General features: G+C 36.9%; 1 protein-coding gene across 1 annotated transcript in view; it reads right to left on the reverse strand.

Moving 5' to 3' along the window:
* LOC131852535 (myosin heavy chain, non-muscle) overlaps window positions 1-13,853 on the reverse strand; it is a 110,208-nt gene that overhangs the window by 10,670 nt on the left and 85,685 nt on the right. Inside the window, exons 5-17 of the mRNA XM_059203213.1 lie at window positions 13,646-13,738; window positions 13,137-13,566; window positions 11,723-13,062; window positions 10,422-10,592; window positions 9,837-10,004; window positions 9,339-9,485; window positions 8,303-8,431; window positions 7,508-7,628; window positions 6,359-6,592; window positions 5,683-5,853; window positions 2,166-2,328; window positions 1,162-1,300; window positions 636-767 (exon numbers count right to left, since the gene is read on the reverse strand). Of these exons, the coding sequence (XP_059059196.1) occupies window positions 636-767; window positions 1,162-1,300; window positions 2,166-2,328; window positions 5,683-5,853; window positions 6,359-6,592; window positions 7,508-7,628; window positions 8,303-8,431; window positions 9,339-9,485; window positions 9,837-10,004; window positions 10,422-10,592; window positions 11,723-13,062; window positions 13,137-13,566; window positions 13,646-13,738 (3,438 nt within the window). The remainder of the gene's footprint in view (window positions 1-635; window positions 768-1,161; window positions 1,301-2,165; window positions 2,329-5,682; window positions 5,854-6,358; window positions 6,593-7,507; window positions 7,629-8,302; window positions 8,432-9,338; window positions 9,486-9,836; window positions 10,005-10,421; window positions 10,593-11,722; window positions 13,063-13,136; window positions 13,567-13,645; window positions 13,739-13,853) is intronic.

Raw genomic sequence — 13,853 nt, forward strand, 5'->3', positions numbered from 1 at the left:
ACTCAAATGTTTTTTTAACTAATTCCATTTTCTAGCATAGGGGACCAATATAAGTGTAAATGTAAGTGATTACCGCCGTCTATGAGCAGCTGCAACAGCATGGTAATTGCAATGTGCGTTGTCACTTTTAAAAAGGAGCTCTTAAAGATTTCAATATCGATTCGGAAATACCATTGCTGGACGGTGATAATTAATGTGGTTCTGCGTGGGAAAATATTTCTATAAAAACACACCGTGAAAGACCGTCATTCAACCATAGATCCATTCATTTTTCTATATATAAGTTGTGTATATACTGTGCATTTTTTGTCTTTATATTACTAACTTATGTGTGAGCCTTTTAACAAAAGTTTTATCTATCTATCTATTGATTGATAACCGTCATCTATATACAAGAACAAGAACATGTGAGCGTATAAAAGGCGCATTGGATGACTGCCATACAAAAGTGTACCTCGGTGTGGTTGTATTTATCAAAAACATTATAGAAAAACGCAAATTGAATGACTGCCTTATAAAAAAAGAATTTCATTTTAATTACTAAGTGGTTTTAATAGAGACGTTAGAAGTCAGGAGCTAGTATCAATCTAAACCGCTTCTCAGAATATAGAGTAGAGAGTAAATCCCCACCATACCTGTTTGTCGAGGTTCCGCTTGGACTCCTCCACCTCCTCGAGCTGGTCACGCGCCTGTTCCAGCTGCTGTTCCACGTTGCGAAGCTTCGTCTGCAGAGACAACTTCTGCTTCGTCTCCTCTTCAAGAAGAGCCTGGGTAAAATGCCAATGTCATTACAAAAGGTTCAACATTTATTGAAAATAATTCATTACAAAAGGTTATCCCTATTATTACCTTTATATATATATTCTTCCATTCTATTTCAACATTTAGGTTGTTGAAAATAATTACTTTTGTATCTCTTTTTTTATTCTCATATTAAATGCAATAAAACATAAATAAATAAATAAAGTTGCCACCGCTGTCTGTTCATATCTTTTAAATTACGCAACGGATTTTAATGCAGTTTTCAGCAATAGATAGAGTGATTCAAGAGGAAGGTTTATATGTATAATACATGCGTGTTATAGTATACAATAAGCCGAGAAATTCAAAGATTTGTAATGCATCCGTGCGATGCCGGTTGGTTGCTTGTTCTATAGTTACCTGGGTCTCCGTATGCTGTGCGCCGATGGTGGCCGCCTGCTTGTGGGCGGCGGACGCCTTCAATTCCGCCTGCTCCAACTGAGCCAGCGCCTGTTCCGCTTCGTTCTGAAGTCTCGCGCACTTCTCTTGTACTTCCGTTCTAAGGAATTACATACATAATAAGTAATACGTAAAAGATAGTAAGTACAGTTGTAGTTGTAAACAATATATCAAGCCGAATGGCAGTATGTTAGTATTCATAAAAATAAATACATGTTCCCAAAAAGTAAAGGATAATTTAAAATATTTTTTATAACCTTTAATAAAACTGCGCGCTCACGTCGTCGATTTAGAAAGTTACCTAGTTTTTTTTTGTATTTGAAATTGTAAACAAGTTGAAAATCCCTGGACAGTCGATGATATAGGAGACTCCATATAGGAGACGGTTATCACCGACAGTCCAGGCACATGATGGTTACATGAACAGCACTACGGATATCACTTTATCATGTGATATCCGTTGGGCATCTATTAAGCTCGCCGATTGTGAGTGATACAAAAGATTTTGGTGGGCGGCAGTACCTGGCGCGGAATCGCAGGTGACTCATTAAGCTTCATAATACAACTACCTAAACTATTTTAGTTTTCAGCTGAGAGAACGAAAGACTGGCTCGCGTACTAGGAGCGGAACCAAAGATGACGGCGAGTTGCGTCTCTGCTTGCGGCGCCGCTCGCCGTCCGTGAACTAGAGAACTAGAGAACTAGAGCCGCCGCGAGTCACCTGGCGCGGTCCACGTCCTGCAGCTTGGCGGCGAGGTCCGCGAGCTGCGCCTCGGCCTGCTTGCGGCGCCGCTCGCCGTCCGTGAACTAGAGAACTAGAGAACTAGAGCCGCCGCGAGTCACCTGGCGCGGTCCACGTCCTGCAGCTTGGCGGCGAGGTCCGCGAGCTGCGCCTCGGCCTGCTTGCGGCGCCGCTCGCCGTCCGTGAACTAGAGAACTAGAGAACTAGAGCCGCCGCGAGTCACCTGGCGCGGTCCACGTCCTGCAGCTTGGCGGCGAGGTCCGCGAGCTGCGCCTCGGCCTGCTTGCGGCGCCGCTCGCCGTCCGCCCGCGCCGCTCCAGCTGTCTTCAGTTCTGTCGCCAGATCCGCGTTCTCCGCCTCCAGCGTCGCTTTCGCCTTCTCCAGCGCTGCACACATACACACACACACACATTAGCATTGGCTGCCTTCACACGACCTTCGCCTTCTCCAGTGCTGCACACCCAATTTGCCTTAACACGTACGCCCTTTGGCTCGCGATCAGGATCACGCGCGATTTCATACGGGTAAGCTCAGCTCGTATTCTTTTCAAATGAATGTTGTACATGTTCACAATATTACAGATTCATTTTTAAATCCAAATTTGGATGAATAGAGTCACCACCAGTATATTCTATTGTAAAAGCAAATATCAGTGTTCATAACTCGACTCGATAAACTAATTCAAATTGATAAATAAAACTCTGTTTATAGCGAGAGGACATATTCAAAATCCTGAGAACCTTTATACCTATTCCATTTCTGTTATTCTCTCAATCGATTTCCAAATCAAACTATCCTCGAACTCTACTAACAGAGCAACGAGGCGTCCCTGGTGGTGACTGCACTACCGCGGCACACGTGCTGCCAGTAGTCGCGCGCGGAATGGAACGCAGGTCAAATGAATCTTTGTTAAAATTATCAAAATTGGCAACTGGTATAAACATAGATGAAAAATTATTCCAACTACGCGAAACCTCCATTTTATTCCTCTAGAAAGTTGTCGTGATGTGTGTCGTATCGAAGATGAACTTGGGATTACGTTTTTCTGTCTACGATGATTTTCATTTAATTCATGATGTGTACACCGTTTAATACATAGTAAAATTATTTTTAAAAATCACGAAAAATGAACTAAAAATTATACAATGTAGATATTCCGAAAGATTTGACGTTTGAATGATGTATTCTATTTTTGAATAATTGTTGGCGGATTTTATTTTTTAGTTTATAGTTTGTCAAAATAAGTTTGTATTTGATAATAGAAGCAAAAAATTAATAATGGTTGGAATGCGAAGGTCAAAGCCAAAGATATGTAGAGAGAGAATTTTTCAGTAGTATATTTTATCTAGAAATAGTAAGGCATAATAATACAACGGATCAAATGACAATGCCAAATCTTTTTTGTAATTTTTCCTTCAAGACATACAAACAAATTTTTTGAATTCCATGTTTTCAATAATGAATTATAGAGAAGATGATTCTAGGTAGAGGAAAAAGAGGAAGCTTTATATGTATAATAAATGGAAAAAAGCTGTTACAGATGAAATGCAATCATTAGGAATAATCGTGAGAATATAATAGATTGAAAAATATTAACGGCAAAATGTATTTACAATTAAGGAAAGTGGTCGCTATAAGGCTAGATTAGTAGTAAAAGGTTGTCAACAAAAAGAAGGAATCGACTATACGGAAACGTACAGTCCAGTAATAAATGAATAAATAAATACAGCATCATATGCACATATTATGCAATTTGACACAAATATCAAGAAGATATATATTTCCAGAGGGTTATGACGAAAAATATAATAATAAAATATGGCTTAAAACAAGCACCATTAAAATGGAACGAGAGATTTATCATATTTAAAAAATAGCGCCATCTAGTCCCATGTTTATTTAAAAATGAATCGCTTATATTGGGTATTTTGATGGTGGGAAAAGATAAAAAAGAAATGGAGAATGGAAAATGAATTTGAAATGACGTTGAATACAGAACCTAGTTTAGATAGAAATTAATAAAAATGAAAATAATCATATTACATTAACACAAGAAAATTACATTAACAAAATAATAAATAAATTTGAAATGAAAGATGCTAAAAGTACTCCAATACCAATGTGCATCGGAGCAAACAAAATAGAGACAGAAGATGAAGAAATTGATTTTAATAATTCGTATTTTCCTTACAGAGAACTTATAGGGTCGCTATTATATGTTGCTAATAAAACTCGTCCTGATATAGCATTTGCGGTCAATTTTTTTAGTAGACGAGTGGAAAAACCAACAAAGCAAGATGTCATTAATGGAAAACGAATATTAAATCCGGACATCATCAGGTATTAAATTATTTAATCTACATTTGAATATTATGCTGATTTGACAATGATACATACAAGAAAGAGCACAACAGGCTATATAATCTTTCATACATACATATATAACATCAGAATCGAATATATCACTGGATCTGTAAAAAATTTGTCGGATTACAAGATGCAACGCTTTATTTGTCAAAAAATTCATTTAATTAACAACGGACTATGAACAGAAGGCACATCGATGTCAGATATCATTATAGCAGAAAAACTCAGTGAAGGACTTTTAAAAATAAAAATCCGACAAATACGATGGTCTTGGAAATGTAAAATTTTCTTATTTGTCCTATATTATTTCTTAGTTTATAAAACGTTTGTGGCAACTATACAAGTAATTTTATTTTATTTTAAGACGTTTTTTTTTATTTGTTTAGTAATAGTTATAGTCCACTGAATATGTATATAATATTTTTTTTAAAGAATCTTAAAATCATGGTGTTCTTAATTACTTAGTTCTTAAATACATGTTAAATTAATTTGGCATGTTGAATGAACATAAGGTTAATATACATAATTGTATTTGAAAAAATTCTGTCATTGTTAAAAAAATATATTGATAGATTAAAAGTTACGTTTTACATCATGTTCGTATTTTATATATCCATTAAAATCGACTCGGAATATTCGATCAACAGTCCGACACTGCCCTGCAAAATGATTGTCGGACTTTACATTTTTCTGTCTACGCTCTTTCACGCAATTCATGATGTGTACACCGTTTAATACATAGTAAAATTATTTTTAAAAATCACGAAAAATGAACTAAAAATTATACAATGTAGATATTCCGAAAGATTTGACGTTTGAATGATGTATTCTATTTTTGAATAATTGTTGGCGGATTTTATTTTTTAGTTTATAGTTTGTCAAAATAAGTTTGTATTGATAATGGCTAAAAGCGAAGGCAAAGCCAAAGATGGAGGAGAAATTCAGTAGTATATTTTATCTAGAAATAGTAAGGCAAAAGTACAAGATCATACCGCCAAATCTTTTGTAATTTTTCCTTCAGAAGTTTTGAATTCTCTTTCTGAATTATAGAGTGATTCAAGAGGAATGTTATAAAATAAATGGGTTTACAGTATAAACGGCAAAATCGATTTTTATGAAATTTTATATATATATTCAGTAGGTCTAAGAATCAGCTAATCATCCATACCCTTAAGTGATAAGGGTTGTCCACTATTAATATTTTTTTTTTATTTTTAATTTATAATGTGGCATTAAAAAATACATACAACCCTATATTTTCATCCTTCTGCCATCAACTTCTATTTTATAATAGCGCTTTTAATTTAACGGCAAAACAACGTTGGCGATCAGCTAGTAGCTTAATAAAATCTGTAAAGCGTAAGTGGACTGACCTGCTTTGGCCTTCTTGATCTGTTCGTGCTGCTCGTTGAGCTGCTGCAGCTCTTGGGAGTGCTTGTGTCGCTGGTCTGCCAGCGTGGCCTCGTGTGAAGCCGCCTCCTCCTCTAAACTGCGCTTGAGCACCGCCACCTCTTGTTCTCGTTTCGATCTGAGCTCTTGTTGTGCTGTAAGTAGATCCATATTTTTTAATTAGAGAAAATAAAGGAAATTATTTCAATGGGAGTTGTAGTTATAGAACACCAATTCAATTTAAGTAATAATATATTATAGTAAAGATGCAGATAATATCAGCACTTTATTCTTTTATAATAATATTAGCATTGTTTGCGGTTTCACCATCGTGACATTCACAGTCTATGTGTTATTCTGATATATGAGCTATATTATTGTAAAGATTCATTAAAATCAATTCAGTAGTTTTTGCGTCAAAAAGTAACAAATATACATACTTACAAACTTTCAAGTTTATGATATTAGTAATATAGCAATAACATCTCAGGATAATTCATACAGCGCCATCTAGTCCCAAGCTAAGCAGAGATTATGTTACGGGTACTCGACAACTGATATAAACACCTACACTTTTCTTTAATACATAGGTACATAATATATACATAAGACACCCAGACCAATACCAGTCGTAATCCAGGTCCCGGGCGGGATACGTACCGGCGGTGGTGTCGAGCGAGTCCAGCAGCTCCGACTTGAGCGCCTCCAGCTCCTCGTTGAGGTCGCGGCGCAGCTTCTCGGCCTTGGTGCGGGCGGCGCGCTCGGCCTCCAGGTCCTCGTGCGCGTCGGCCAGCGCCGACTCGGCCTCCCGCGCCGCCTTCTGCGCGGCCGCCCGCAGCGCCCCCTCCTCGTCCGCGCGCGCCGCCGCCGCCGCCAGCTCCTCCTCGCGCTTGCCTGCCGCAGTCACACCCGTCACACTCGTCACACTCGTCACACTCGTCATACACACACACCCTCTCGCCCACTGCTCACTCTACAGTGTACTATCACAGTTACGGTTCAGGTCCAGAGTGATATTTACAGTGAACAGAACTGTAATTTTGTACGAAGTCCATTCATACTATTTCTCTATATAAAATACATATTATAATTATATTATTACACTAATAATGACTGCGTAGCGATTTCTATGTCAAATATCGCATGCCTCTTACTTGATATGACTACAGTAATTATTTATATAAAAAACATCCATTAAAAAGAGCAACACACAAGTTTCTTGCTCATTCTTATTGTGATGAATCTGCATTCCGAATGAGTGGTAGAATCAAAATATGACTATTCAAAAGTGCTTGTGAGTGAGTTTATTTGAATAAAAATTATTAATATATAATAAATTATTTCTATAAGAATATATATACATTAAATAGAGAAGCTTCAGTACTTTATTGACTAGTAAAACTGAATTTACTAGGAAAATACAAATATGTATTCAAAATTGAAATTAAATTAATTACAGCAAAATATCCTATTAACAACATTTTTTTTATTAATATTGTTTATTATTATGTCATATTTATAGATGTTTGTGTTAAATAAAGCTCACAGTTCCCAATACTCCACAATTCCTCTCAATTATTCAAAGATTAACTAGAAGAATTTCCTCAATTGGCATTAATCTGCCACAATTTATATCTCAAGATCGTTGTATCCTTTTTATTAAGTATTTTTTACTATGCAATAAATTGCTATAAACAAATGAACAAACAGGACATTATTATGAAAGTTATAATCCTGTACAAAGAACATGTATCAGACTATACTATCGACGATCTTGTATAATCTTAGTCTATCATTATTAAAACTCACTGAGGACAATCTGCAGCTCCTCGAGCTGAGCCTTCCTTTCACCGAGCTGTTCCTTCACATCTTGCAACTCTGTCTCCACTTTCCTCTTCGCTCTATCCACTTCTTGGCGCAGTTGGTGATCCTGTTCATTAGATACAGTATATATACGTCAAGTCAAAAAGTCAAATTAATACGTTAAGCAAAAACTTTGTACCCCTTTTTCCGAAAATACGCTAACGGAGAAGTATGAAATTTCGCACACTTTTAGCTTATATAAAGAAGGAGTGCAGAATACTGATAATTTTATAATTTTGCATAATAAATATCCTAAAACATGTAATTTAGATACTCAAGTCACATACTTTTTTGTTTATTGCCTGTGCGACTGCCAGTGCTTGTAACTATACAAGTATTTTCTAAGTTTTAAGTTTGACGCCGTCATTATTTATAAGTTTAATTAGTAAATCACGGAAAGGTAGTCGAATATGTCTGACCATAAAAGATTTATTTACCTTCTACCCGCTGCTCTTCAGTTTTATAATTCATTATGCCGAAATATTGGGAACTCAACAAAATAAAACGTGGTAAGATCCCGTGATTTACTAATTATACTTATTTTCTAAGTCTTTGAGAATAGAACCTTAATAATGTTCAAACTTATAATTAAAATTAATTATAGTCAAATTTCGAGTACTATGCTACCTACTAATAGTAATAAATATAACACAATTTACAAGATTACAAGAATTTACATGTATACGCTCACTTGTAAATAACTTTAGAAAGAGGTAATTCTTACTAATTCTTCCCTCTTACCTTGAGCAACTTCTCTTCTAACTCAGCGATGGCGGACTCCTGTTTGGCCTTCAATTTGCTCAGATGCTTAGCTTTCTCTTCCTCTTCAGCTAATGCTTGTGAAAGATCGTTTGCTCTCTCTTCCAAGATCTGTAAATATAATAATAATAAGAAACTGGACAATTCACAAAGCGCTATTTAGTTTCAATGTAAGCAAAGCTTGTGTTATGGGTACTAGACAACTTATACAAAACATTTTTAAACAATATTTTTTTTGTAAATTTATGCGTAATATACATAGAAAATTTTTTGAAAATAAATGGGATTGAGCATATATAATTGAAAATGGCAAGGAGTAAAGAATTTTACTACGCTTGTTGTCTGTCATAATTCTTTATTAGACACTAATGTACAGAACATAGAACATATACAAAAATATCTACTAATATTATAAAGCTGAAGAGTTTGTTTGTTTGTTTGTTTGTTTGAACAAACAAACAAACAAACTCTTCAGCTTTCAACAAATCTCAGGAACTACTGGTTCGAATTGAAAAATTATTTTTGTGTTGAATTGTCCATTTGTCGAGGAAGGCAGGACATTACGCTAGGAACAATAGGAGCGAATCAGTAATAAAAAATATTGCAAAAGGTGGGGAAGTGAAACGCAGACTAAGATGCGGGTCAGCTAGTATATAATCAGATTCTTAATAATCAAAAATACAATAGACGAACTATAAAAGTACGTGGTAAACTAGTACAAAATCATATTCAATCTGTCTGTCTGGGAAGGTATGTGAAATCACATACCTTCCCAGTTAGACACTCCTTGTTTCCCCTATATAATATAATGATAGTGTTGGAAACTATTTTATATACCTTTTTATTGTCTATATTTTTTATAATATTATATTGTTTTTATATGACATAAGTCAATATAATACAAAAATATTCTACAACTACAACTGTGCCGTTTTACTTTTTGCTCGTCATCTTGGTCTCCATCCTTCACAGATAGAATAAGTACAATAAAAGACACGAGGTAACCTGGTCAACATACCTTCTTTTCCTTGATAAGTTTCTGGTTGGTGTCGTCACTGAGCGCCAGATCCTCTTCCAGCTTCTTGAGCTTGGAGTCGCACTGCACGCGCTCCAGCTGCAGTTTCTGCCGGGCAGCTTCCTCTTCCTCCAGCTGCTCCTCTAGATCCTGGAGTACACAAATTTATACACATTATATTCAAATAATAAATGAGTCAACTAAGCAGTTATGATAGTGATGGGAAATAGAACATAACTTCCATTAGGTAGGCTTTAAAATAATATTCAACACACATTATATTAGTTACAATAATAAATTGCTTAGAATAATAAATTAACCAGTAATCATGTGAATTTAGATGGGAAATAATTTAAAAATTCTATCAGATGGGATTAAAATAATTTAAAATTTGTCACTGTCACAAAATTAATAAAGTATAGGTATTAATAAATGTATGACCTATATATATGGACTATAGCCAGTTTCATTCTTTAAAAATATAAAGGGTCTCTGACTGACCTGTATATTGAGCTGGAGACGCTTCTTCTCCTGATGCAGTCCGTTGCACCTTTCTTCCTCCTCTTCGATGCGACCCTCCAGGTCGTGCAGCAGTTCCTCCAGCTCCTGCTTGCGAGCTGCAGCACGAGCTCGACTCTCCTCAGCCTCCGCGCACAGCTCCAACTCAGCCTGGAAAACATAATGATCGCCTTTATGATTTTGATCCTCAAATAAATTTTATTGTTACAATAATATATTGTAGAAAATTTATAATTTTTGGGTGTATGTTACGCAAATACTAAAGAACTATCAATATTGCATAAACTAAAAAAGGAAGATAATATCAAAACCGATACGGCTTGACCGTTTCTTATGAAATTTTATGTGTACATTAGTACTGATCATAGGACGTAAACTATTTTTCAAGAAATGAAAGTGGTCCCGCCCAGTTTTTTTGGACCGTTTGTTCACTTAGATCTTTTAAACTACGTAACAGATTTCAATGCACTCTTTAGTAGTATATAAGAGTGATTTAAAAGGAAGGTTTATATGTATATACATTATACATGTACTATATATTATATAAATCTAGATTGTTCCACACACCTGTAACTGCTCGGCCAGCTGCGTCTTCTCTGCGTTAGCCTGCTGGTACTTCTGCTCGTACTCCTGGCAGTTTTTCATCTGCGTCTCCAGCTTGTCCCGAATCTGACGCAGCTCATCCTCCTTTTGTGTCAGCTTCTCCTCTTGTTTTGTCACTTCCAACAGTGGTTTCACCTATAATTGTAATCAGACTTAATACGTAAATTATATAAAAATATCATTCTTTCTTTCTTGGTCGCGTGTTCGATTCCTCGGACGCTACAACCATCTATATACATTCTGTATAATATGTAATGGTCATACCCCAAGCTCTGCTTAGCTTGACTAACTGGCAGGTAGCTGATGTAATAAGGAGTAACTTAGGCTCCTTCTATTTCAGAAAAAATATTTTATTTTAGAAAAGATAAAGTTAAATTCCACGCGGGCGAAGTTGTGAGAACAGCTAATATATAATCTAATACCTTTGTAATATAAACAAATTTGTGTTAACACGACTTGTAACAATTGATTGTATTATTGAATTGCTACTTTTGTGATGACAATTCAAATATAATAACATCATTGAACACGTGGGTATGAGGTGTTCACGTAACGTTAACAATCAGGGAAGCAGACATGTTTTCAAAACACATCCACTATTGGCTTTCACTATGAAATCCACACGTACCTCTATTTACCTAATAGAAAAAAACTATGTTACTAATATTATAAAACAGAAAGTTTATGAGTGCGCATGGATAGATAGATAGATAGAGAGAGATAGATAGATAGATAGGATGGATGTTTGTTATTCATTCACACAAAAACTATTGTACTGATTTTGATGAAACTTTACTGCAATATAGCTTATATAATATAATTTGATGCGTGTGTAACCGCCGGCACAGATCGTAATGAATAGTCGTAAAACAATATAGATGAAATAAATAAGCATAAACTTGTAACGATAAATTAAAACTGAATGAAACAAAATACCAACATATCCATCCAGTTTGGTTATTAATCTACTCAGAGATTTTTTTTATATAAGCATACGGCCCATCTGATGGTAAATGGCTACCGTAGCCTATGAACGCCTGAAGGGTATCACGTGCGCGTTGCCGACACTTAAGAAACCTTAATATACCCTTCTTAAAAAACACCATGCTGTAGTCTCATGAGAAAACCTCGGCAGGAAGTTCATGCCATAATTTACGTGTCATCCTAACACAATCGAGACATCGTATGTTAATGAGCACTATTATGATTAGACCAAGGATTGAAGCAAACAAGGAAATAACAATCGAAGTTCCAAACATACGCACCTTGATGTACAATCTCCACCACTGCCAATTCCTCAACTTCAAGTAAGCGGCGCAATTCCTTTGGATGATCCTGATGGCGTTCAACTGCTGTAATCTCTTCTGGTAGTTCCTCCTGGCGAGGAAACCTCGGCAGAACGCCTGGAAGTTCACTATCAAGTCTGTAATCTTGTAGTCCCTCTCTTCTTCCAGGTGTGCAAGTACTCCAGCTCTGAAGAAGATCTTCGACTGTCCCACGCGATAGAGGTTATGATCCAGTTCCAAAGCCTCGATCATTTGTTCGCAAGCTTTCTTTCCATCCATGAAGCCTTTGGGTATGATGTTGGGTGTCAGCAACTCGTAGCGCTGCCTAAACTCCTGGAATGGAATACGGTTAGGGAACCCTTGCCTACAAATCCTAATTCCCTCGAGTACACCATTGCATCTCAGCTGGTCCAACACCAGAGGCGCCTCAATTTTGCCCGCCTTCTTCTCGTGGTTAGGTATAATACATCTCACAAAGTTGGGGTTCGTATTTCTTAGAGTTGCCATCAACTTTGTCAACTGTTCTTTGTACAACTGTGACACTGTTCTGAACATGCCCTTTCGCGTTCGGGCTCCGAATTGTGTGTCAGTCATCGCTTGTTGCGCCATGCCGACGATCTCAGCATCCTTCCAGATATGGCACACGAAAGGATCCTGGGAGTTCTGCAGGAGTGATACTACATTTTCGTTCAGAGGGTCCATATTCTTCATGAGCCACTGTGCCGCGGAATAATCGACTTTACCCGCATAATGGATAATAGCGAAATCGGCTACACCACGGAAGTCAGTCTTCATGAATTTAGGATGGACTGAGTGAGCAGAAACCAATTTCTCTACGAAGGATTTGTCAGTAGCCTTGGGGAACCAACATTCCTCGTCCAGCAACGCCATGATACCCATGGGCTTATCGATGAGGTCGATAGTCGGCTGCAAATCGAGTCCAAAATCGATGAACTTCCACTCAATTCCTTCTCGCTGGTACTCTTCCTGCTCCAAGATAAACATCGTGTGGTTAAAGAGTTGCTGGAGCTTCTCGTTTGTATAATTAATACAGAGTTGCTCGAATGAGTTCAGGTCGAAGATTTCGAAACCAGCCATATCGAGAATGCCGATGAATGAGGCTCCTTGTCTCTTTGTTCTGTCTAAGGATCTGTTGATTCTGTTTACGAGCCATCTGAACAGACGCTCGTAGCATGCTTTACCAATGGCCTCTACTGAGAACTCTACTTGTTCCTTTGTTTGGGCTTTGGTAACAAAGTCACGGCCCACTTTGATTCTTGGCTTCAGGAAAGCTTTTGTCATTTCCGTCACCGAAAGACCTGCAAGTACCAAAAGCTGTGAGAAAAACATTCTATTATTTAATTAATAATACCTGCAAAAAAACGCGTCTTACCTAGCAAATGTGCGATTTTTTGAGCAACAGTATTATCAGGCAGTGTTGCCTGATCAGAGTTTCTTTCCTGTTTGAACTGCATAGATCCGAACAGAAGAACGGACGAAACAATTCTGAATATGGAATTGAAATCTTCCATATTCATCCCCATAATATTCATTGATTTGATCGTAGCTTGGAATTCTGCAACATCATCGATCCCTGGTACGGGTAACGCTGCATTTGACAAGAACGGGTAACTTTTGGGATCTTCTAGAATATACTCGGCCTTCTGCTGAGCTGTTGCACCGACTAGAAGCTGGTAGAAGATATGGAATGTCCTTTCATCTTTTGCTTGCCTTATAGCCCTTGACTTTTCTAATAAGTACGTTTCGATATTCGCGCCAGCAATGAAACCGGACGCGTCGAAGTTTATTCGAATAAATTTGCCCTGAAATAGCAATTTTATTGTATTACACGACATAATCTAAAACGAATGCCTGATTATATAGTAATGGTTCTATACTTACAAATCTTGAGGAGTTGTCGTTTTTGACAGTTTTTGCATTTCCAAATGCTTCCAAAATTGGATTAGCCTGCAACAGTTGTTGTTCCAACTCGCCCTAGAAATGAAGATGCTAATATTAATTCACAATTCCCACTTAAAAGCATCCATTTACTTTCCACCTAAAAATTAATGCAATGAAGATACGGCAATAAAAATTTACCGACTCCGTT

Source organism: Achroia grisella, unplaced genomic scaffold, assembly GCF_030625045.1.
Source record: "Achroia grisella isolate CSIRO2021 unplaced genomic scaffold, CSIRO_AGI_Agris_v1 utg853, whole genome shotgun sequence".
NCBI lineage: Eukaryota > Metazoa > Arthropoda > Insecta > Lepidoptera > Pyralidae > Achroia > Achroia grisella.